Source organism: Cavia porcellus, unplaced genomic scaffold, assembly GCF_034190915.1.
Source record: "Cavia porcellus strain 051 isolate PalLab524CR breed Dunkin Hartley unplaced genomic scaffold, mCavPor4.1 scaffold_27, whole genome shotgun sequence".
Taxonomy (NCBI): Eukaryota; Metazoa; Chordata; class Mammalia; order Rodentia; family Caviidae; genus Cavia; species Cavia porcellus.
In genome coordinates, this window is record NW_026947510.1 from 15013973 (window position 1) to 15040400 (window position 26428).

General features: G+C 37.5%; 1 protein-coding gene across 16 annotated transcripts in view; it reads left to right on the forward strand.

The window, feature by feature from the left end:
- The window catches only part of Mllt10 (MLLT10 histone lysine methyltransferase DOT1L cofactor), a 201467-nt gene that overhangs the window by 33467 nt on the left and 141572 nt on the right, over positions 1–26428 (forward strand). For 13 of the 16 annotated variants that reach the window (XM_063237912.1, XM_063237913.1, XM_063237921.1 and 10 more), the window contains 2 exons: positions 4238–4292; positions 9717–9826. In XM_063237912.1, coding sequence (XP_063093982.1) covers positions 4238–4292; positions 9717–9826 — 165 coding nt within the window. The remainder of the gene's footprint in view (positions 1–4237; positions 4293–9716; positions 9827–26428) is intronic. The other 3 variants (XM_063237924.1, XM_023562452.2, XM_063237925.1) reach the window with 1 other exon arrangement.

Here is a 26428-nt window from a genome sequence, read left to right on the forward strand (position 1 = left end):
AATTTCTTCAATCAATATTAGCACAACCTTTCTTATTCAGTAAACTAAATGACACTAATGGTATAAGTAACTTGCATTTTTTTCTTTTCCCTTCTATCCTTTCTTTTTTCCCCTATCTTAGTTTCTTCTTTTTATTGAACAGTTTTCTCCCATTTCACAGTGACTATTGTATATTTTGAACCTTATGGTTGCACATATGTCACTGTGGTGTGATGTTTTTCAATCCTTCTGGGAAGATACACAGAAGGGCAATACCTGGGTTGAATTGGACCTCTAATCCTAATTTTTTGAGGGATCTCCACACTGATTTCCACTGTATCACACAGTTTTAACTACTTGTTCCTTTATAAGAAATCTTGTAGATGGAAAGGTGATGCTTGTCTAATCCCAGCTACTCAAGAGGCTGAGGCAGGAATATCAAAAGTTTGAGGCTAGTTTACACAGCTTAGTGACATCCTGTCTCAAAAAATTAAAGGGACTAAGCATATAGCTCAGTGATAAGTGTGACCCTGGGTTCTATCCCCAGTACTGCCTAAAAAAAAAAAAAAAAAAAAAAATAGTTGTTAGAATCTCAAGTTATAGTCTTCTAGCTTTCCTTTGTCAAGATTGTTTGCATACTCTTTCCTTCACATTTTCATATAAATACTGTTTTTCTTATCTCCACATAGGTCTTTTGGAGCCAGGTGTGCTTCACACATTCCTCTAATTACAGCACTCAGGGTGGCTGAGGCAGGAGGGATCTCAAATTAAAGTCTAGCCTGAGAAACTGGGGCAGTTTTAGAGTTTATTAAGACTGTCTCACAGTGAAAAATTAAAAAGAGGTATGGGACATGGCTCAGTGTAGAGGCTTTCTGGAGGAGGGTGATGCGAAGGTTGACTGGATTGTGGCTGCACTTGCTTTTTACTCTAGCTCAGGTTGCAGATTGACACCATTGATGTCATAATTATATTGAGTCTTCTATTCATTATCACAGTGAATCTCTCTGCTTAAATCTTTGTTTTTTCTGAACAGGGTTTTATACTTTGATTTGATTTTTTTTCTTTGATTTGATCTTGATGGTCTCTGTTTTTTGTTTTTTTTGAGACAGGGCTTCTTATATAGTTCAGGCTATCATTGAACTTATGCATAGCTCTGGCTGGGCTTGAATTCGTGGCATTCCTCCTGCCTCATCCTCCTGAGTGCTGGGATTACAGGTGTGCACCACCAGGTCTGCCCATTGATACTGTAGTTTTGTTTTTTTTGTCTTTTTCGTTTTTATTGGTACCAGGGATCGAACTCACGACTGCCTGCTTGCAAGGCAGGCGCTTATGCTGCTGAGCTAAATCCCCAGCCCCTGATACTGTAGTTTTTGATGATGTTTTCATTTAAGAATTTTGTTTTTTTGATGCTGTTCTAAAATGGTATTATAAAAATTCAGTTTTGAATTATTCTTAGTATATAGAAATGGAATTGATTTTTGTGTTTTTTTTTTTTTTTCCCCCAGTACTGGGGATCGAACTCACGACCGCATGCTTGCAAGGCAGGCACTTATGTCACTTAGCTAAATTCCCAGCCCCTTGATTTTTTTACTTTATTTTATTTTTGTATGTTGACCTGGGTGTTACAACCTTGCTTAAGTCACATAAATTCTAGTAGTTTTTTTAGGAAGATTACTTAGATTTTTTAGTATCTGATTGTGTCAGAAGTCAGTTTGGGGTTGGAGATGTTCCTAGCATTCTTTTTTTTTTTTTTGGTCTTTTTTGAGATGGGGTCTCGCTATGCAGTTCAGACTGTCCTTGAGCTCACTTTGTAGCCCAGGCTGGTTTTGAACTCCCAAGGATCCTCCCAACTCAGCCTCCTGGGTGCTGGGATTACAGGCGTGAGCCATTACACCCAGCTTGTTCCTAGCATTCTTGAGGCCCTGTTCCTACTACTATGAAAGCAATACTCATAGTTTTTCTTCTTCCTACTTAATTGTATTCTTTTACACTTCTTCCTTTATGGGGTGAATTTAATCATGTTTTCATTTTTTGAGGAGAGCAGTGTTACAGTGTCAGATAGGGACTTTTTTTTTGAAGCAGGGATCAAACTCACAAGCTTGTGCTTGCAGAGAGGCACTTATACAGCTGAGCTAAATCCCCAGCCCCCAGATAGGGACTTTTTTTATAAAGATTCTTACCATATTTTTTTATTTGTTTTGTTTGGAGATAGATTCTTGCTATATATTGCAGACTGATCTCGAATTTGTGGTGATTCTCCTGTGTCAGCTACAGCAGCATAGGGCTTGTTTGAGGCAGGAGAATATATTTGATCCAGAATATAAGCTATTCTAAAAAGAATTTGCCTTTCACAGTTGGTTTTGGAAGTTTTATATCTTGATCTGAGGACAAATCCAAGTATGAGACAAAATTTGGGAGTTAGTGGTTTATTTTCTGTAATTTAGACAGCAGTGGAAATTTTAGATAATGAATGGAATTTTGTGTTGTTTTGTATCATGACATAAGGCAGTGATGGTGCACCTTTTCAGAGCTTTCAAAAACAGTCCACTGTAGCACGTGTGGCGTAGGTATGCCACTACTGACATAAGGTATTTTGGGCCTCAGCCCTGTGTGTAACTGTTCAACATTTAAAAGTTTACCAAGCTTAGTTTAGATGCTGAGTATGATGGTACATGCCTGTAATCCCAGGTTGAGGAGGATTACTGTGAGCTCCTGGCCAGCCTGGGCTATATGGTGAGTTCAAGACCAGGGAGATCCTGTCTCAAAAAAAGCAAACAGAATGAAACAAAAACACCAACAGAAGTTTAGATGAGGTGGTCAGAAAGGTGCTACCAAACAGTTAAGAGGAAAATGAAGATTAACATACCGAAAGACAAGAAATCGTGGCCCTTATGATTTAATTCACTATTTCATCCTAATTTCTCACTCATAATTTTCCTTTGAAATTCATGTATTTTACTGCATTGTTTGCTGCAAGTCTTTGGGAACAAAGCAAGGTATAAAGTAATCAAGTGTGGCCTTTGGGAGCACATTCTTCATAGTAGGACAGTATCAGTGAAACTTACTATTTCATTTTTGTACTTATTTATGATCATTTTAGATTGGGGAAGGGTGTTGGAAGAGAATTATGCAGTAACTTTGGGTATCATTGTGTATAAGAGTAACTAGAATTAGACCAGTTCTTTCCTTCTAGAAAGGTTGTGCCTTGTAGCTGAAATCAAAGTTTTAAGTTTTTTTTTTTTTTAAAGTTCTAAGTTTTTTAGGTTGACTTTTTTTGGTGTGGAGATTGAAGGGAGTTTTGTTCTTTAATAAATAACAGAAACCAGACCTACTTGACTACAATAATTTTGATTGTTCTTAGATAGCAAAGAGATATAGATAAATGTTAAAACCTTTACCCCCACTCTGTCGATAGAATCTTGTTTATGTTTTTGAGTGGGGTCTTGCTAGGTTCAAGGTCAATTTCTCTTCTAAATAATGAGGATGATAAATGTGCACTACTGGGGCTGGCTTTTTTTTTTTTTTAAGTGAAGTTTAAAAGATTTGTGAAAGATTTTAGAAGTTAAAATGTATTTTATTCATTTATTTTTGTAGTTACTAGGTATTGAACTCAGGGTCTTTTACTGAGCTAATCCTTAGTGCTTTTTTATTTTGAGACAGGATCTCATTAAGTCACTAAATTGCCCATACTGGGCTTAAATTCTCAGTCTTTCTCCTTTGGTCTCCCTTGGCCATGCTGGGAATACAGGAACTCACCGGGTTAAAATGTAACTTACTTAGTTTATGAATTTAATTCTTGCCATGATTTTGTTACAAACCAAATTGGAGATATCCCTAGAAGGTCAGCATTGAAACTAATTAATTAATCACTGAATTTGATTTGTTTCTTAGCCAATTTGGTTTGTAACCAGAATTGTGGAAAGAACGAAGTTCATGAACCAAGATGCCATTGTATCTTAAAAGAGGTTGTTAATCTGGTGCTCTTTGGATGATTTCATGTCATTGAGAGCGATGATTTTTGTGAGGAGTGTTTTGTTTTGCTTTTTCCTATCAGGAATTGAACCTGGACCTTGTGCTCACTAGGCAGGCACTTGTGCCACTGAGCTACACCTCTGGCAATGTGAGGAATGTTTTGAACTGTTGATGGAGGCAGTTAGTGTAAATGCAGTTCCCATATTTTCAGTTTTGAAGATGCAGGAAAAATGTTACACTTTCTGTAATCTGAGAAAATTTTTTCACTTTTTTTTTCTTTTTAAAGAGATGTGAACTGTGTCCCCATAAGGATGGAGCTTTAAAAAGAACAGATAATGGGGGTAAGTACAGAAAGTTGTTAAAACAAATTTCTGTTGAAAACTGGAATGGCTAAGAATTACTTTAAAATGTCTGGTACTGTATATTATATCAAATTAAATAGTGATTATTCATTTCTAGAGTAGTGGATATATGTTTTTTGTTGAAAATGATTTTTCTACTTTATAGACAAACATTGACTACTAACTATGCAAAGTGGTTGCACACTTCAACATAAATTTATTTTTTAGTAAAATGTTAATTTCTTCCTTCTTCCTTTCTTCCTTTCTTCCTTCCTACTGGGGATCAAACTCCCAACCTTGCGTTTGCCAAGCAGGCACTTAAGCTGCTGAGCTCTAAAAGCCCCCGCCCTCTTTTTTTTTTTTTTGGTACCAGGGATCCAACTCATGACCTTGTGCTTACTAGCAGGTACTTGAGTTGCTAAGCTAAACCCCTGGCCCAGAAATTTAGGAACTGTTTTTTTTTTAATTAACAGGAATTGAATTGAAGGCCTCTTGCTTGCCAGGTGGGGGCTATGCTGCTGAGCTACATCTCCTGCCCAGTTTCTTTTTTTGAGATGGGTCTCATTGTGTTTCCAGGCTCACATTGTGCTCAAGATCCCATCTTTTTTTAGCTAGGACTGCAAGCATGTGCCACCTTGCCTGGTGTGGTTTTTAAAATGGAAACTAAACTTGAAACTTTTGAAAAATAAGCTGTATTCTGTTTTTTCTTTTGTATATTTCTAGAGGGTTGATGTTTCTAGTAAATGCTGATTTTTACATGCTAGGATTTATGTTGCTTGACTCTAAAGAAATGCTGACTTCTGTTGCTACATTTTGATGTTCTTCCCTGAATATTTGAGTATTCCTAATCTGAAAATCCCATATGTGAAATGCTCCCAAATCCAAAAGTTTTTGAACACTAAATTTGGATATTGGAGCATTTCAGATTTGGATTTCTATTAGGGAAGCTCAGCTTACCAGTATTATGCATATATTCTAAAATCTGAAAATCTCTAAAATAAAATCTGAAACACTTATGTTCCCAAGCATTTTTTTGGGTGAGAAATAAATAAGCTATAGTTATCTTCATTCCTACTTTTTGTTGTCTTTTCAGAGAAACTCATATTTTTCTATAGCTTAGTACTTTCAAAAATATGTAGATGTGAATTTATTAAGCTGTGACATACTGTGAAAATTTAAGTAACTTATGAAGAACTTATGTAGGGTTTTTTTTGTACTAAGAATTGAACTCAAGACCTTGTGCTTGCCAGGCGGGCGCTGTGCCACTGAGCTTTATCCTCAGCACTTATATAGTTTACTGCCTCTGTTAAAATCATATTTTTATTTTACTCTGTCAGGAATTATGCTCCTATATTTTTGGAGTTAAAGCAACTTTTTTCCCCCAGAATAAATTAAATTAAATTATTGTGGGAGTCAGTTAAAATTTTGTTTAGAATTTTTTTTTCCTGTCTTTTTCTTTTTTATCGGTACTGGGGATCGAACTCACGACTGCCTGCTTGCAAGGCAGGCGCTAATGCTGCTGAGCTAAATCCCCAGCCCCTGTTTAGAATTTTTGGCATCTGATCGTGAAATTAAAGAAATTAGCTTGTGATTTTCCTTATTATAGTCTTACCTGATTTTGGCATTAATGTTATACTTTTTTTTTTTTTTTTTTTCTTTTTGAGACAAGGTTTTGCTATGCAATTCAGGCTGGCCTTGGGCTCACTTGTAGCCCAGGTTGGTCTTGAACTTGTAACAAACCTCCTGCCTCAACCTCCTGAGTGCTGGGATTACAGGCATCCACACTGCTACACCTGGCTATTATACTGTTCTTAGCAAGTTGGGAAGTATTCTTTTCTATTTTCTGGAAACATTTGTGTAAGATAGACATTGTGTCATCCTTACTTGTTTGGTAGAATTCACTGCTAAATCTGTATTTGGCATTCCCTGAAGGTTATAATTCTAGACTTTTTTCTGGTAGGGCGGATTGAACCCAGAGCCTCCTGAATGCTGGGCAAATGCTTTACCACTGCACTGCATCCCTAGCCCCCCTTTTTAAAATTGTTTATTGGTATATTTTAGGTATACATATTTTCACTACAGGGAACTTGTACCTAAATGTGGTAATAACTTGATTCTTTTTTTCTTCCCATTCCTCTACTCTACCTTCTACCCCTTTCTAATTTTGGGACAAGGTCCCACTAAGTTAAGTTGCCTATGCTGGATTTGAACATGTGATCCTCTTGCGTCACTCAGCCTCTTAAGTAGCTGGGATTATAAGTGTGCACCTTTATGCTTAAAATTGAAAAATCTCTACTTTTTATTGTGTTGATTTTGGTAAGTTGTAGTCTTTGGAAAGTCAGCCATTTTGAATTTTTTTGGGGGGGTACCGGGGATGATGGAACTCATGATCTTGTGCTTGCCAGGTAGGCACTTGTGCTGCTGAACTAAACCCTGGCCCTATATTTTGTCTAAATTAATTATATTAAGTATATTGGCTAAAATTAAATTAAGTATATTGGCTAAAAGCTTTTTGTTATTTGTGTTTTGAGTAAGTAATATGCTGGTGGTTAATGATGGGTATAAACTCTTGAGATACATATCACTAGGTGATTTTGTCTTACAAACATAGAGTGTCCTCACAAGGGATGATCAAAATATATAGTGAATATATATATATATATGTACTAGGGATTGAACTCAGGACTTCACACTTGTCAGGCAGGTGCTGTACTGCTGAGCTATATCCCCAGCCCCATAGTGAATATTTAAACTAAAAATTTTATTACAGTAAAAGACATTGCCATTAATCCCCATGTTGCTTTAAACACTTATTTATCGTTCTGGCCACTTTCTAAAGCAACCTGAGTCCTCTTTCTTGTCTTTATGCAGTAATAAAAAATAAAATGTTTCCATCCAACAGAAAAGTAAGCTCATAAAAAACATTACCATGTATCCTTATTCACTGGACTTGGTACTGTGTCACATTTGGCTCTTCTTAAAAGTCAAAATGATGGAGAAAGAGAAATGTTTTGAATTGATTTAGGAGATCGAAGCATCCACAGCAGTACAACTAAATATATAAAAGAACTTTGAGAACTGCTTCAGGAAGTGGCAGACATTGGTGTGTTTGAGGTGAGGGAGTATATTTTGAAGGGAATTACTGGCAATGTGTCTTCTACTATAGTAACATTTAAAAAAATTTGAATACTTTTAACTTGATTAAGCCTTGTACATAAATCTGGGTGATATAGCCTACTGCTGAAGTTTTATGGTATAACTTTTTGATCCCTGGCTAAAAACCTGTACCTGTTAGTGCACTGAATACTCAAGCTAGTGATAACAGGTACTTGCAGTTGGTAAGTATTGGTGTAATGAAAACAGGACATAAGAGAAAATGGTGCCCTGGATAGGTACTTCCCATGAATGGAACTGCGGGGTTGCACATAGCTCTGTGTAGGTCATCTTGTATGGTGATATAAAAAGGGTCTGGACCGTGACTCCATGACTGGACACTTAGTTTGTTCTGTAATTTATTTTAATGCAGCTAGAACAAGATTTATTTTTATTTACAATGTGGATTATAGTAATTTTTCATTAGTGGCTTGTTTTAGGTGTTATCATTTATGCCATTTTCTCAAGTATTTCTGATACTGATTATATGTATAATAAGCTTCCATATTGTATTTTTTTATGTCTTCTGTTCCTTTTTTGTGTTTTTTATATTTTTTGTGCTAACATTCTAGATATTTTTGGATATTTTCTTCTGACCTATTCTGTTGTCTACTTAATGTCTTTTTATCCATACCTAGTTAATCTCCCACTTACTGATTTTTTAGTTTTGGCTTTGTTTTTTGATTTGATTTTTTTTTTTTTTTTTTTTTGAGACAAGGTTTCACTGTGTAGTTCAGGTTGGCCTTGAACTCATTATGTAGCCCAGGCTGGCCTTGATCCTCCTGCATCAGCCTCCTGAGTGCTGAGTTTACAGGCATATGCCACTAGGCTTAGGTGATTTTGTTTTTTGAGGCAAGATATCCAAGTTGGCTTTAGATATTCATGATCCTCCTGCCTTGACCTCCTAAGGGTTAGAGTTACAGATGTGTAACACTGTCCTTGGCTCTGTATTTTTACTTCTTGCAATTTTTGTTTATTATTTATAGTTTTTGTTTACTGCAACAAATTTTAATTTTTTCTTACATGTATTTGGTCATCATAAGCATACTTGTTTTTTTGAGATAGGCATCATTATGTTGTTCAGGCTAGCCTTGAACTCACTATGTACTGTGATCTTGCAGTGATCCTCCTGGCTTAGCCTCTGCAGTGGTGGGAATTACAGGTGTGTGCTGTCATACTTGGTACATTATTTGTTTTAAAATCTGTATTTGGTAACTCCAATACACAGATCTCTTTTGATTTTCTTTGTGTTGGTTTTCACTCGTGGCGTCTTATCTGTGTGTTTGATACTTTTTGTTGTTCTGGAAATTCTAATTAAATGTAGAAATTATTTGTAGCTAGGCTAATATTATTTTCCTTCAGAGGAGATGTTTGATGGTGACTGTGTGATTTAGGACTAACTTCATCCAATGTCTGAGCTTGAGATGATGAGCATTCTGGGCACAGTGTCTGTGAGGCCCTGTGTACTTGCAGTGAACTCTTCCTCCTGACTTCTGGCCTTTCCAGGGCACAGGTGGGAGAGGTGAGGGCTTACCACTTGGCATTCTCCTGATATCTTCTGTGCCCACATCCATGGCCTTTCATCCTTTTCCAGTATTATAGTGCTCTTCACTCTCACATGAACTCCTACTACCTTTGCTCATATTTTATAATTAAAAGACACATATGATGCAGTTATTAAAATTTTCAAACAAAAATTTAATATAATGTTACTGTTGAAAAGTATTGACATTACTATAAAAATTTAAATTAACAGTTAAGATTAAACTGTTGAAACTACATGTGCACGTACGTGTGTGTGTGTGTGTGTGTGTATGTGTGTGTGTGTGTATGTATGTGTAGGGCTGGTGGTGCAGGAGAGCAAACCCAGGCTTTAGTATGTGCTGGGTGAGTGCGTTCCCCAGTGAGCTACATCTCCAGCCCAGCAAACTATCACAACTTTAAGCGAACTATTTAAAGTTATCTTTGAATTGGTTTTCACAAAGTGTTGATCTAAAATACTTTGTCTGCCATATAAGAAGTGTTACTAACACTAGCATTGGAATTGATAAATGTTTCCTTTCTGTTGCTGTGTGTCAGAGCTGGAGAAATGACTAAGAATGCTTCCTCAGAAAAAGGTTCGACTGTTCTCAAGGGGAAGCCAGTGCTGAGGATTTACTGTGTCTTCTGTTACACATTTCATAAATAGTGATTTTAAGGGATCTTTTCAGAAACGTGATCATTTTATTTTTAATAAAACTTTAAGAATGACTTTTATTTATGTATTTTTAGGTTGGGCTCATGTGGTTTGTGCCCTGTATATTCCAGAGGTACAGTTTGCAAATGTTTCTACAATGGAACCTATCGTTTTACAGTCTGTTCCACATGATCGTTATAATAAGGTACAGTGGATATTTATTACTACTTGAATATAATTATTTTGTTTCAAAATTAGGAGATGGAAGGGCATTTTTGTATTTTTAAAGACTTCTAGCTTCTGGAGAGATTTGAAGAAAAATAAGAATTATTCTAAACTACACTTAATAAAATATTACTAAGATCACAGACATATACAACAAAACTATGTCACTTTTTTTTTTTTAAAGTGTAGGCAATAAGATACTTACTGTTTTAACATTTACAGGACATACTATCTTTATAGACTTGTCCTTTTTTTTTTTTAATCGGTACTGGGGTTCGAACTCATGACCATGTGCTTGCAAGGCAGGTGCTTCTGCTGCTGAGCTAAATCCTCAGCCCATAGACTTGTCCTATAAGAATTTATTACTGACCATTCTTGTTTTTGAGTATTGAAATTTTCTTAGATTCAAATTAAATTGATTCATTATAATAGCATACTTTGTTAAAAAATGTGCATCAAAAAGTTACATATTATCACAAAGTTCTTTATACCTTAAGATTTGATTTTTATTTTTGGCTTAAAAAGAATAACAAATCTTAGTGAGGCTTGATGACTCGCACTTGTAGTCCCAGTTGCTCTAGAGGCTGAAACAGGATGATTGTCCGGGAGTTCAAGGCCAGTTAGTTAGGCCTGTCTGTTTTAAATTACAGACAAACAAAAGGTGGGCATAGTGATGTGTGTCTATAATCCCAGTTACAAGAGAGGCTAATGCAGGAGGATCCCAGGTTTGAGGCGAGCCTAGGAAACTTAATGCTACCCTGTGTCAAAATGAAATAAAGAGTGGTAAGGTGTAGCTCAATATTAAATGTTTACCAATATGTGCAAGCCCTGGGTTCAGTCCCCAGTACTACAAAAATGGAAGGAGGGAGGTAAGAGGGGAGGCAGGGAAGAAAGAAATCTTGTTTAGATCCTTGCTTAGAACTTTCTGCATGTTTTTAATGTATAATAAATAAACTTGTTAAAACATTTGGATCCTGACACTTACATTATTTTGTCTGCTTTTAAAATTTAAAGAGTCCTGAACATGATTTTGTGTCAGTAATACCATTTCTGCCATATTTTTATGCAGTACTTAGTCTATAATACAAAGAATATTAATACATTCATTAAGCTGAAATTAAACTAAGCATTCCTTTATTATTGAAGGGTGTTGTTTAGTGTCTAGCATATAGTGACACCATTTGAGTCTATATAAAAGGTGTGAACATTTTAGAAGTGTCAATGCATTATGTGAATTATTCTCTGAAATACATTTGCCAAATTACATTAGCAATATGTAAAATTGCTCATAACCTCATGTTGTGTGAAGCTTATTCTTTATCACCGTTAAAAATGCTATTCTTAGCTGGGTATGGTGACGCAGCTGTATGACCTCAGCACTTAGGAGGCTGAAGCAGGAGGGTTGCTGTTTGTGGCCAGCCTGTGCTACATAGTGAGTAAAGGACAGCCTGTAGAGCAAGACTTTGTCTCAATTAAAAAAAAAAGAAAGGTATTTCAGTTAAGTTTTTGAAGGTTTTTCAGGTGTGATTGATCTTACATATTTATTTCATTTTAATATTATAACTTTAATCCCTTCAGATTGTTTTATTTTAGAATTTTTTTCTGATATATTTGTTGTGTATATTTTTGCCTAAAGTTTAACACACTTCCCTTTTGTAGTACTGGAGATTGAACCCTAAACCTTCAGCTCACTAGGCAAGCACCCTACCATTGAACTAAAGCCCCAAACTCTTAAGTCTCTTAACTTTGTGTTTTCATAGCCTTTGTTGTTGGTATTCTAGTAGATTAATTATTTCTAGTGGGGAAGTTAAGAATGTTTTATTTTTAAAATTTTTTTAAATTTATTTTTTAAGTTCAAATTTATTTATTTATTTATATAACTTTTTATTATTTCAGTCCTTGATGCAATACAAGAAAGTCTCTAGTATATACAGTTTTTATTAATGCTTTCTGTTTATTTTTTAAAAACCTTATTTTTCCTTTTAATATTTTTTTCTTTTCTTTCTTTCTTTCTTTCTTTCTTTTTTTTTTTTTGGTTCTTTATCTTTTTTGTACTGGGATTTGAACTCACGATCTCGCACTTGCCAGACAGGCGCTTGTGCTGTTGAGCTAAATTCCTGGCCTTTCCTTTTAATCTTTTTTTTTTCTTTCTCCTTTTTATCGGTACTGGGAATTGAACTCACGACTACCTGCTTGCAAGGCAGGTGCTTATGCCACTGAGCTAAATCTCCAGCCCCTTTCCTTTTAATCTTGAAGTAATTTCAAGTTCATGTACATGTTGTGTGAATTTTTTTTTTTTTTTTGTCTTTTTCATTTTTATCGGTACCAGGGATTGAACTCACGACCGCCTGCTTGCAAGGCAGGTACTTATGCCGCTGAGCTAAATCCCAGCCCCTTGTTGTGTGAATATTATGAAGAGTTTTTCTTCCGTTAAGACATTTGAAAGTAATTTATGTTACCTCCCAAGTACCCTGGTATATATTTCCTATAAGAAAGGTATTCTGGGGCTGGTTGTGTATTGCAGTAGAAGAGGGCACTATGTATTGTTGGGCTTTGGTTATATATCCCCTAGCTCGACAAAGAAAGGGGAAAGATTCCCCTGGTGCAGTTCCAAGAAAGAATTGGGGAATTAACAGTGATCTCTTCATTACCATGCCTACTAACCTCAATTTTTGTCCCAATTTTCTGAGAAATTTCCTTCATAGGAACATGATCAAGAATTGCATTTTGACTTTTATTTTCTTTATTCTGAAATACTAACTCAGTCCTTTACTCTGGTAGTTGTTTTTGCCAGGAATGTCACAGAAATGATTCTGTGTTCTGTCTTGTTAGGTTATATGATTCAGTTTTGCCCATTACTTGTGATGTTGCTTTATCATTTAGTAAAGGTGGGTGGTGTTGTCAGGTTTCTCTGCTATCAGAGTCATTTTTTTTCTCTTTTTAATTAGTAAGCATTTTATGGGAGAGCCATTTGTATGTAAATACATTGTTCCTGTGTCTTCTGCCTTTTGCTTATTAATTTTAGCACCCACTGATATTGTTGGCTTAATGTATTACTATGATTGATGACAAATCATAATTTTCTAATTCTGTAATTACATTCATCAGTTCTTATTCCATTATAAGCAAAAGTTTTCTTTGTGACTGTTTTCTGCGTGTTTCACTTTAATGGCTCATACTCCATTACTGCTATTTCTTTTGACGTTTATGATGTCTCAGATTGGGCTGGTGGAACTCTTTTACTTGTTTGCTTACTTTTTTTCTTTCTCTCTCTTTTTTTTTTTGGTCTTTTTGAGACAGTGTCTCATTATGCAGTTCAGCTGTCCTTGACCTCACTTTATATCCCAGGCTGGTCTCAAACTTGCAGTCTTCCTGTCTCATCCTCCTGAGTGCCTCATCCTCCTGTAATCTCAATTACAGGGATGTGCCACCACACCCAGCTTTTGCTATGTTTCTATCATTCATTCTGTGAGCACTTCCCTGATGAAGCAATGTATTCCGGCTTACTTGTATCATTTCTGTTCTAGTCCTGGAATCATCACTTCTCCAAGGAGTGTTGATTCCTTTTAGGTGATGTTGGTACTTAGAAACCAAAGCAACACTAAATGGGCTTATTATTCTTGGGATATTAGTCTCAATTGGGATTCTTGGGATTGTTACCCTCTCAGATGGTATAACTGGGAAATAACCTGTATGTTCATACAGACAAATACTGTCGTATATTCCTGTGTCACCCCCTCCCTCTCTGGTTTGCCACTCTTTCCCTGCATGGCAGTCCTTTTTGCCCTTCTGGATTGGACCATCAGTGGCAGTCTGCCCCTGCTCACTGTGCCTGCTCTGTGGTTGGCTGTTTATCTTTCAGCTACTTCAGCCCTCCCTGTGGCTGTGCTTGCTCTTGGGAGCACATCCTACTTGCACAGGCAGTAGCACTTTCCTGTGCCCCTCCCCAACAGGAAGCTTTTTTGTTTTGACTTGGAGGAATGGAGATAGTGGAAAGAGCAATAAATTTAGATTTAAATCCTTAATATATCTAGAACTAATTATAGGTTATGGCAGCAATATAGATGTTGTACTTCCTACCTGGTTGGTCAGTTTTCTCAACACTTACTGAATTATTGAAGTTTTTCACAATAATTTGAAATACTCTTTAAATTATTACTAAATTCTTGGGTATGTTTCTGTACTTTTTTCTCTGTTGCATTGATATGTGTCTTTTGTGTGTGTGTGTGTGTGTGTGTGTGTGTGTCCTTAACCTAGTATCATGTTCTGATTTTGGCTTTATATATGTTTTGCTACATAATAGAATATTCTCATGTGTGTACCTTTCTATATTTAGGAGTAATAAAAATACAGATTTTATCATACTGGAGTTATATTGATATATTGTTTTAGGGATGAGGTATCTTTTTTTGTACAATGGTGAATATTCTCTTCCTGAAATGGATTTATTTTTTTCCTCTTGGTATTCTTTTTTGTACTTTGTGTTTGCTGAGTGTTGTTGCTATAGGCTTGTTTTAGTTAATGTTAGAATATGCTGCCAAATTAGTTGGTCGCAGTGAGGCCCAAATGTATGTAACACTTCCGGGGGAGAGTGGTCAGGGGTCAGAAATTCAAGGCCAGCTTCTTGGGCAACATGCTGAGATACTGTCTCAAAAAAAAAAAAAAAAAAAAAAAAAAAACAAAACAAAACAAAAACAAAACTCAAAAAGTTAATTGTGCAACAAAGTTAGTAGTAATATTTTGTTCATATATATGTCTATTCAATATATTGGTGCATGCAGTTCTGATGAATGATTAAGGTGGTTTTTTTTGAATTTTGGAAGAAATCATTTCATTCAGGGTTTGAATAATTGATGGATACTTTGGAGAGTAGTTTTTGTAGCACTAGGGATTGAGATCAGGGCTTTCTACATGTTGGATAAGTGCTCTGTTGAGCTACACCCCTAGCCCCAGGATCTGTTTTGTATCAAACGTGCCAGATGATAGGAATTCAAGAATGCATGAAATAGAGGATTTCTCCCTCTTTATGGTACAACCCCAACATGTCCCACTAGATCCTGTTTCTCAGTGACATTGCTGCTCTGGGGCCAGCCTGTGAATTTTGGGGCAGGCACTGAAGCCATAGGAACAAGTAAATAATTACTGTGTCTGAATGTAATCATTGTCTGTCTATTTCCGTGTGGTACCAGGGATTGAATCCAGGGTTTTGGGCATGCCAGCTGTCTACCACTGAGCTCTATCGCCTGCCTGCCCTCACCCCTGTCTGTCTGTCTGTTTGTTTATTTCTGTTCAGCAGTAGGATCTTGCTGTGTAGTCTAGGCTGGTCTTGAACTCCACTAGTCCAGAGTAGCCTCAAATTTGTGGCAGTCCTTTTGCCTCAGCCTCCCGAGTGCTGAGATTGTAAGTGAGTGCTAGTATTACAGATGTGCATCACCACACCCAGCTCTTTTATTTTGAGATAGAAATTTGCTAATTTAGCCATGTTGGATTTGAGATTGAGATTCTCATGCCTCAGCTTCCCAGGTACCTGGGAGTATAGGTGTCTGCCACAGTGCTTAGTTTGAAAATAATCCTAAATGAAATTTTATGGGAACATGATGAAAGAATTTTTTTTTTTACCCTCCTTTTCTTTTGTGCCTGGGTATCAAACCTCATGGAGCTGTGGCCCTGGGTAAGTGTACTACTACTGAACTATACTCCTGACTCCCAAGAGAGGATGTTAACCAAATACATCGAATAAGGGTACACAAGTGCTGATAAAGGTTTGCTGATGAACTAGGAAATTGACTGTGGGGAACAGGATCTAACAGTGATTCCAGAAACAGCAGCAGAAACTTGGATAACAGATGCAAAAGGAAGAATAGCCATGTTCAGTAAATAATTGTGTGTGATTGGAACATTGTGGAATTTAGAGAACAGTAGAAGGAAATTCTATGACAGCAAGATAAATTTTCTAGAACATTTGTATATAGTATATCTAAATTGAAAAGAATTCTTTGTGTGGACTTGTTATGTTAAATGTTTGTTGTCAAATATATGATGACCAGTTTTTTGTGCCATTAAAAAAAACTGTTTCTTGCTGTCTTTTGAGACAGGGTCTCACTGTGTGGATCATGCAGCCATTGAACCTGATGTATAGTTCAGGCTGACCTCAAACTTGGGATCCTCCTACCTTAGCTTCCTGACTGCTGCTGTTATAAGCATGCACCACTACACAGGTTTTTGTTTTTGTTTTGAGATAAAGTCTTGAACTTGAGCCTAGGTTGGTCTCAAACTCATAGCAGTCCTCCTGCCTCATCCTCCTGAGTGCTGGGATTGATTACAGGTGTGTGCCACCATGCCTGGCTGTTTTTTTTTTTTTTTTTTTTTGTCTTTTTCGTTTTTATCAGTACTAGGGATCGAACTCACGACTGCCTGCTTGCAAGGCAGGCGCTTATGCCGCTGAGCTAAATCCCCAGCCCATTTTTTTTAACCTTTTTAATTGTTCATGTTTTCTTCTGCTACACGAGTGACTTCTTCATTCACTGACATATTATTTTGTTAATGAACATAATGATTGGCTTACCTTTTAGTAAGTTTTTAGAAATGTGAAGAGTTACATGGGGCAATGAAGAAATTTGTAAAATATTTTGGTGCTAAGAGGGTATATTTTTCAGAGGCAAGGAAGCATTCAGTTTAGAGAGTTACAGTTCCCATGTGTAGGGAGGTGATATATGAAAGAGTTGCTGGCCCAGACTGGACACTTTAACCAGGAAAAGCCTCAGCCAAGTTAGGGGGCTCCTGCCTCCCCCGCCCCTATAAATTTGCCTGTAACCCTATACCCCCATCCCTGAGAACCTGTTTCTGGCACCAAACGTGTGCCAATAAAATACCTGTGCATCCCTAATGCCCCTTGGGGTCCGCCCCAGACAGAGGCTACTTATGGGCCTCACTGCACGTGAAGAAGAAGAAGAAGGAGAAAGGGAGAGTGTGTTCCAGAGAGAGACCACGGGGCCCCGGGGTGGAGATGCTGCGCCCCGGGGCCAGGGGGGGGGTCTCTCCCCACATTCCCGAAATAAAGGTTACTTATATTTTATATTTCTTATCTTTGCAGCCACCGCCGCCCACTACTTTCACGGCCGTCCACTCCATTCCTTCCACGGACCTCTTTTCCCTTCCTCTTCCTCTCCTTCTTCTCAGACCTAACAATGTATATATCCTATACACAGCCTTTTGCATTAAATGCACCTAAATGTCAGCATATTTACAGGTTTACTAGGTGTGATAATAGACCAAAGGGACAAACCCCAAACATCAAAAACTTTGATGTCATGGAATCAATTTTAAATGGCCAGCCTGGTCTCTCTCATTAGTGATAGTTAGTTGCTTAATTTTTGTCAGTATATGTAGTGTGTGCATAAAAGGCATGTTTGAAAGGCTCAGTATTCTGTCTGATACTCATGACCCCACCTAGTGCCATTTAGAAAGCTGGGTTTCAGGCACGGTAGAAGTAAGCATGGCCCTGTGTGTGTGCCTGACTGACATCAGGGCTGAGCATGTCTGGTTGGGAAGTACATGAGCTCCTGCTGTGTGCTTCTTGGGATACCAGTCAGGGTCAGATGAGCAGAGGAGCGGCATAGAGAGTCCCCCAGACTACTCTTTGGGGTAGAGGAGAGGGCAAAAGGTGTCTTAGGAAAGGTTGTGACTTCTCTGAACTTTAAAGTGTAAAAGGCCTTTGGGTGCTGACTGAGAGGAGGAGAAAGGAAGGGGTGGGGGAATGACTGTTCCTCTTAGGGACTGAAGGAGCAAAAACACTGAAGAAAATGGGGTAAGAGGAGGAAGTGAACTGGAGGTTGTGGCAGGGGAGAAGGCAGGTATGCAGGGACCTTGAATGTGCTGTGCAAAATGCATTCCCTAATTTCTCCGTATTTACTGCTGAGTTGGGCCAGTGTTACTTGGGCAGTAATGGCAGTGTTTTGGCCATTTTTTCACTGCTAGGACAAAATATTTGACACCCAGAACTTAAAAGAGGAGGGAGTTTATTTTGACTCTCAGGGTCACCTGAGAGACCAGGCCAGGTGTGGCAGAGCAGTGTTGCAGAGGGCAAGGAGGAAGAGAGCTGAGGAATCAGGCAGGGAGGGAGTGGCCTCTTCATCCAGCTCTCCAACCCAAAAAGTGACGTTCAGCTCCCTGCCCCAGGATCTGTTCACCTCCAAGAGCTCTGCCTCTTGAGAATTTTGGGCATCATTGTTCATCTAAACCCAAACAGATAACCTGAAGTAGAAGAGTGATGGGAGTGTTGTAGGAGGGACAGGGAGCACTGTAGTGTTGACAGACAAGGAGGGAGGGAAAAAAATCCAAGTGACTTTCTAGTTTCAAGAAGGTGCATACTGGGAATGTTTTCTTAGGGCAGAGGGTTGGGGAGATGGAGACAGCATCTAAAGCCTTCACTGAAGCTTGCATTTAAGCACGACACTAAGGTTTAAATTCTTGGCATATATTCATGAAATTTACTATCTTGTTTATAAAGGAGGTCTTATGTCTTCAAATTGTTTAGTGGTATATCTTAACATACCAGTGAGGCCCCAGCATGGATAAATACAATTCATTTATCTACAGAAGCATTGATTATATTTGCTTTGCCTTTCACTGCCCTGCTGTGTCATGCTATGCCATGCTGTTCCATTCCTTTCTTTTTTTTCAACAAGGTCTTGTTTAATTCAGGCACTAACCTTGGGCTGCCTGAGCCTTCCACGTGCTGGGATTATAGGCAGATGCCAATGCACTAGGCTGTACTTCCTTTTCTTTGTATAAGTACTTGTTTGTCCTTGGCGCTTTATATAGTTATTTTTTATTTTCTGGAGACACAAATTGAAACAGTTGTTTAGTTATGTGTGGGGCATCCCTTTGCTGATGGGGCCCTCCCCTCATTCTTATCATCCCCAAATCATTCAACTAGAGCACAAGACAGCTGCTTTCAATTGTCTGAACAATACCAGCACAAAACTTTTTCTTTAATGAACTCAGAAAAATCTGTAGTATAACTATTTTAACTATTTTTATATACATGTATGTTGTTTCTTTCAGCTTCTCACACAAGTGAGACAATATGATATTTATATGTGTGTGCCTGATTAATTTCACTAATGAGTATGGTCTCAGGTTGCATTCATTTATCTAAAAAGTGTCCAGTTTATCCTTCTTTACGACTGGGTAGTACTCCATTGTATAAAAATACCACATCTTTTTTATCCATTCCTCAGTTGATGGACATTTAGGTTGTTTGCAAGATCTAGGTATTACAAATTGTGCTGCTATAAACATGGGTGCACATATATCACTGTGGTATGATGTTTTTAATTATTTTGGGAAGATAGCTGGAAGGGAAATAGCAGCTCGAATGGGATCTCCAATCCTAATATTTTGAGTCATCTTCACACTGATTTTCACTGTCGTTGTACCAGTCTGCATTTCCACCAACAGTGGAGAAGGGTTCCTTTTTCCCCACAGCTCCTCCAGCATTTGTTACTGGTTCATTTCTTGATAATAGCTATTCTTTGTGGGGTGAGGTAGAATCTCAGTGTTGTTTTAATTTGTATCTCTTGAATGACCAGTGATGTTGAACACTTTTTCATTATGTCTCACTATGCAGTCAAGCTGGCCTTGAGCTCATTTTGTAGCCCAGGCTGGTCTCAAACTTGCAAATGATTCTCCTCTCAGCCTCCGAAGTGCTGGGATTATGGGAGTGTGCCACCATGCCTGGCTTTATTTGCTGTTTCTATTTCTTCATCTGAGAAGTATGTATTCATTTCAAATGCCCACTTTTGGATTGGGTCTTCAAATCTAGGAGGACTGATTTTTTTGAGTTCCTTATATTCTTTTTTTTTTTTTTTTTTTTTTGTCTTTTTTCGTTTTTATCGGTACCAGGCATCGAACTCATGACTGCCTGCTTGCAAGGCAGGTGCTTATGCCGCTGAGCTAAATGCCCAGCCCCTGTCCCTTATATTCTTGATACTAATTCTTTGTCTGAGAAACAGCTGGCAAACATTTTCTCCCACATTGTGGGTGGTTTCTTCACTCTGTTGGTGGTTTCTCTTGCTGTGCAAAAGCTCTTCAGTAGGGTGATATCCCAGTTGTTGATTCTTTGTGATAGTTCTTGTGCAATCTGGATTTTGTTCATAAAGTCTTGCTTATACCAACGTCTTCAAAAGTTTTATTCACGCTGTCTTCCAGCAGATTGAATGTTTCTGTTTTAATATTAAGATCTTTGATCCATTCTGATTTTAGCTTGGTACATGATGAAAGATATGGGTCCAGTTTTATTCTTTGGCATGTGTAGAGCCAGTTTTTCCAGCACCATTTAGTAAGAGGCTTTTTTCCTGGGAATGTGTTTGGCACGTTTCTCAAAGACAAGGTGGCTTAGTGTGTCTGCAGTTCATTTTCCGTCTTATCTATTCCATTGATCTTTGGTTCTGTTTTGTTGTCAGTACCACACTGTTTTCATCACAGTAGCTTTATAGTATAATTTCAAGTCAGGAATTGTGATGCCCCCGTCTTGTCCTTGTTGCCCAGGATTGCCTTTGCTATTCTAGATCTCATCTGTTTCCAGAGGAGCTTTAGAATTGTTTTCTCTAATTGTGTAAGATATGCTATTGGAATTTTGATTGGGATTGCATTGAATCTGTATAACAGTTTTGGAAGTATGGGCATTTTCACTCTTGGCTCTTCCTACACGAGAGCATGGGATATTGCTTCATTTTCTAGTATCTTCTTTGTCCTTTTTCAGAGTACTGTAGTTTTCAATGTGGAGGTGTTTTACGTCCTTTGTTACTTTGATTCCTAATTTCATGTTTTTTGGATGTTATTGTAAACGGTATTATTTGCTTGATTTTTCTCTCAGTAAGTTTGTTATTCATGTACAGAAGGCTATGGATTTTTGAGCGCTGACTTTCTCACCCCTGCTATATTACTGAATTTGCTTACTAAACCTAGAGGTCTTTTGGTGGCGTTTTTGGGGTCTTCTAAGTAGAGTATCATGTCATCTGCAAATAATGATAATTTAAGTTCTTCCTTTCATATCTTTATTCCTTTTATTTCTTTCTCTTGTCTAATTGCTCCAGCTAAAGTTTCCAGGACTGTGTTGAATAAGCGTGGTGATGGTGGCCATCCTTGTCTTATTCCTGACTTTAGAGAGAAAGCTTTCAGTTTTTGTCCATTTAGTATGATGTTGGCTGTTGGCTTGTCATAGATGGCCTTTATCGGATTGCAATAAAGACATTTATTCCAATTTTCTGTGGGGTTTTTATCATGACTGTGTGCTGGACTTTGTGAAAAGGTTTTTGTGCATCTATTGAGAAGATCATTTCATTTTTGTCGTTGGCTCCATTAAGATGGTATATTACATTTATGGATTTATGTATATTAAACCGTCCCTGTGTCTCTAGGATGAATCCCACTGGATCATGTTATACAATATTTTTGATGATTTGCTGCCATCTAATTGATAGTATCTTACTGAGGATTATTTTTTTTCAATCTGTTCATTCGGGAAATTGTGTCTTAGTTGGTTTCTTCTCTAATTTTGGTATCAGGGTAATTCTTGGTTTCATGAATGAATTTGGCAATATTGCTTCCCTTTGAATTTCATTTTGGAAGTAGTGGTGTTAGGTTTTCAGTGAATTTCTTGTAGAATACAGCAGTGAATCCATCAGGGCCTGGGTTTTTCTTTGTTAAGTTCTTAATTATATCTTTGATTTCATTTATTGATGTTGGGTTATTTAAGATTTTTATGTTTTCTTGATGCAGCTTTGGTAATTCACATGTATCTAGGAATCTACCCATTTCTTTTCTATTTTCTATCTTATCAGGATACAAGTTTTCAAGTTGTTTTTCTGTATTTCTGCAGGGTCTGTTGTGATTTTACCCTTTCCATTCCTAATTGTGTTGATTTGAGTCTTTTTCTTTGCTATTGGCTAAAGGTTTGTCAATTTTATTTAATCTTTCAAAGAACCGACTCTTCTATTCATTGATTTTTTTTTTGTATTGTTATTTTAGTCTCGTGCATTAATTTCTGCTCTGATCTTTATAATTTTCTTCCTTATATGAGCTTTTGCCTTAGCCTGCTCTTCTTTTTGTAGATGTTTGAGATTAAACATTAAGTTTTTTTATATGTGCTTGGCCTTTTTTCCTGACATGGATATTTACTGCTATAAATTTACCTCTTGAGGGACTGGGGATTCAGCTCAGTGGCATAAGTGCCTGCTTAGTAAGTGCAAGGTCATGAGTTTTATCCCTAGTGCCTAAATAAATAAATAAATAAATAAATTTAAAAATCCTTCTTAAGACTGCTTTCATTGTGTTCCACAAATTTCCTTATGTTGTATTGTCATCATCATGGAACTGTAAAAAGTGTCTTGATTTCTTCTTTAATTTCATCTGTGACCCATTGGTTGTTCAGTTCAGTCGGGTGCTATTTAATTTGCATGTGTTTATGAGGTTCTTGTGGTTTCCTTTCGCATGGATTTCCAATTTCATTGCACTCTGGCCTGACAGTATGCATGGGATAATTTCAGTTCCTTTACATTTACTGAAGCATGTTCTGTGATCCAGTATGTGATGTGTGTTGAAGAACGTCCGGTGTGCAGCTGAGAAGAATGTGTATTCTGATGTAGAATACTCTGCAGACATCTAGGTCCAATTGTTTAAAAGTTCGATTCAGTTCTAATATTTTATGTTTGATTTTTTTTGTCTAGTTGATATGTCTTTTTGTGACAGTAGAGTATTGAGGTTTCCCAATACAATTGTATGAGAGCTTATTTGAGTTTTCACATCTATTAGTAATTGTTTCATATAGGTATGTGCACTGGTACTGCATATATATATATATATATATATACACACACACACACACACACACATATATATATATATATATATGTATATATGATTGTTATGTCTTCCTGTTGGATTATTCCCTTTACAAGGATATAGTGACCATCTTTATCTTTCTTAATCAGTCTTTGCTTGAATTTCGCTTTGTCTGCAAATAGAATATCTACCCCTGCTTTTTTCTGAATTCCTGTTGTATGCAATATTGTTTTCCATCTTTTGACTTTATGTCTGTGAATTTCTTTTTGAATTAAATGTGTTTTTTTTAATGCAGCATATTGTTGGATCTTGTTTCTTGATCTACTCTGCCCATCTGTGTCTTTGACTATGAATTAAGACCAATAACACTGATGTTATAACTAAGATATATATTGACTTACCCATATTATGTTATTTTCTTGTTGTTGGCTTCTCCCTTTGTTGTTCCCTCCCTCTAATTGTTTGCCTTTTGTGATGGATTTCTTGTGTTGGTGCCCATGGAGCTGTAGTCCAGTCCTTTTTATTTCTTTCTGGTATGTTCTTCAGAACATTTTGGAGTGCTGGTTTGGAGGTCATAAATTTCCTCAGACTTTCTTTGTTATGGAAGTATCTTATTTCTCCATCAGTTTTGTAAGATAGTTTTGCAGGGTATATCAACCTGGTTTGAAAGTTGTTTTCCCTTTGAATCTGGAGTACTTCACTCCAAGCTTTTGACTTGAGAGTTTGTGCTGAGAAGTAAAACTGTGACTGTGATTCTGATGGGCTTTCGTTCATAGGTGATTTGTTTCTTTTCTCTTAACAGCTTTTTGGATTCTATTCTCGTGCTGAATTTCTGTAATCTTGAATATGATATACCTGGCAGAAGATTTTTTTTTTTTAAATCACTGCTAATTGGAGGGGTTTTTTTTTTGGTCTTTTTGAGATAGGGTCTCACTATGCTGTTCAGGCTGGCTTTGAACTCAAGAGTAGCCACCCTGGTCTCAAAACTTGCAAGAATCCTCCTGCCTTAGCCTCCCAAGTGCTGGGATTACAGGCATGCACCACCATACCCTGCTTGGTATTGGAGTTCTATATGCCTCACTTATTTGTATGTCAAATTATTTTCATCGACCAGGAAAGTTTTCTGTCATGATGTCTGAGAACATGTTTTTATGTCATTTGTGGTATCTTCTGCTTATTCATTGATTCCAATTAATCCTATTCTTTTTTTGCCTCATATAGTAGCTGCTAGATTGATTACTCATGTTCTGTTGATAGTTTAAGAAATCTTTGTTTTGTTGTTGCTAACTGCAAGCTTGTTTTCAGTGTCTGAGATCCTGTCCTTACATTGGCCTAGTTTGCTTCAGATACTTTCAGTGACGTTTTTATTTTTGTGGATATCTGCTTTATGGATTCCATTTCTTTCCTATGCTGAGCTTCCATAATTTGCTTAAGGTCGTCTGTTTTTTGTCTGTGTCTAACATTGCTTAGTGTGGTGCGTATTTTGTTAATCTTTGTAGTTAATTTGAGAGATTATTTCTGATTTCATTTTTTGTAGAGCCTTATTCAATTGCTTTATTGTTACCAATTCAGAGAGATCTGATGGGGGCTTTCACTTTGTTCCACCTCATTGTCCCCTGGATTTGCCTTGGGTGAACTGGTTGTCTGGGGTTGCATTTTGTTTTATTTATTCATTTATTTTTGGTACTGGGGATTGAACTCAGGACCTTGTACTTGCCAGGAGAGTGCTTACACTGGTGAGCTAAATCCCCAGCACACCTTGTTTTAGTGTCTTCTGATTTGTTTTCTTTTTTTAGTTTAATTCCTGTGGTGATGCTTGTAACTTGCCTATGGTGGGTTGCTTTATTGGTGATATTTAGGACCTTTAGGTAATGATTACACTTCTCCAAGGTATCTTCCAGGTGTGGTAGGTTTTTGGGTTTTGAGTCTTTGGAAGATCTTACCTCTTCAGTTTGTTGGGGATGAAGGAGATTTTTTTTTTTGTCTTTTTCATTTTTATCGGTATGGGGGATTGAACTCACGACCGCCTGCTTGCAAGGCAGGTGCTTATGCCACTGAGCTAAATCCCCAGCCAGTTTGTTGGAGATGAGAAGTTGTTGCTTATTTGGCCTAGTCTCTGGTTCTTTAGCATCGTGTCACAGAATTTTCTGTGACCTTTAGTTAATCACAGTCCTGAATTGACAGGGCCAACAGCTGTTTAGAACAATTACGTCAATTTTGGCTGAAAGGATACCAATAATATCAAACATAGTGTAGAAAAACAGCAAACTGAGCTGACCTTTAACTTTTTACCATATGAACTAAATTTGTGATTATATAATAAAATGTAAAACAAACCAGATAGTTATGTGCAATATGTAAGTTTGTAGATTGTCAATTTTGCCCTCAGGGTTAAAATTTAAAATGAATTAAGGACTTAATAGAGTAGTGGAAAAAGAGAAAGAGATTACAGATCAGGTTTGAGGGCAAAAGAGGATCCACCTAATTTGGGGAAACTGGTGCAGAAAGACTGAAGGCAAAAGAGAGGGGGAAGAGATGAAAGAACAGAAAAGAACCACATCTACATAGAGGTTGGGAATCACTCTCACGCTCATTTAAAAAATAAAACAGTGAAAGACATAACAAACTAAATAAAACAAAACAAACAAGAGAAAAAAAGAAAAGAACAAATAGTCCACTTCAGGGTTCTGTCTGGTTCACTGGTAGATAGCCTGTGGAGACAGAGTCCTGGACTGTCACTCTAACCCAGCAAGCCAGCTGTTACTTTATGGTGGAGTAGTAGATAAGCTTAGTAGGCCTGCCCCGAGTAGTCTCACTGGGCTTGCCACAGTCCATGCAATTTCCCTGGGCCTGTGCACAGCTGGGAGCTGCTGGGAGAAGCTGGAAGCAGTTCTGGTTTCAGGCTTATCTGGCCTGTCTCCAAAATGGCTCCCAGCCGATTGGTCTCTCTTATAGGATGACAGTGTCTTCTGTACTCACCACCAGTCAGTGTAGTCCTCCACGTACACTCCTCTCCTCCACTGCCCCGTCTCTGCAGAAGCCTCTGGGATTGCCAGCCATCACCCTCACTGTGGCTGTGGGCCTCCAGTTTCTAATAGCTCCTCTTCTGCAATGAGTCCGGCTTTCAAGTGAAGGTGGTGCCAGCTGCCGCTTTCTGTTTTATTGAAGTTTTTCTTTTTAGTCTTTTTGTGAGCTTCAATTCACACTTCAGATTTTTTCTTGGTTCAGGGCACCCACTTCCTTCTTGTGTTTGTCACAATGCTATTCACTGCTTGGCTTTTTCTGTGTTCCTGCTCACTTGTACCCCGTTCTCTTGTACTTGGCATTGTTTCGTTTGTTCTCAGGGAGTGATACATTTGTGTTTGTCTGTCTGTCTGAGGATCAAACTCATGACCTTGCGTTTACCGGGCAGGTGTTGATGCCATTGAGCTATATCCCCAGCCCTAATACATTGGTTTTAAAATTATATTTATTCTTTGCATGTTTTGTGCTTCTGTGTATGACTGTACTTTTACTTGGTTTCCTTCAGCAATTCCCAAGGCCTAGAGAAATATTTTATTAAATAGTTTAATAAACACTGTGGAAGAATGGCAGTATAATTCCCTTAATGTCATTTTTTTGCTGTAGCTATCAAAATAAGTGTTCCAGTGTAAACATAGTTAATGTAAACTTGTTTATAGAACGAAAATGTAACCTCATTATAACATATAAATTGCCTACCTAACTCCTGCTCCAT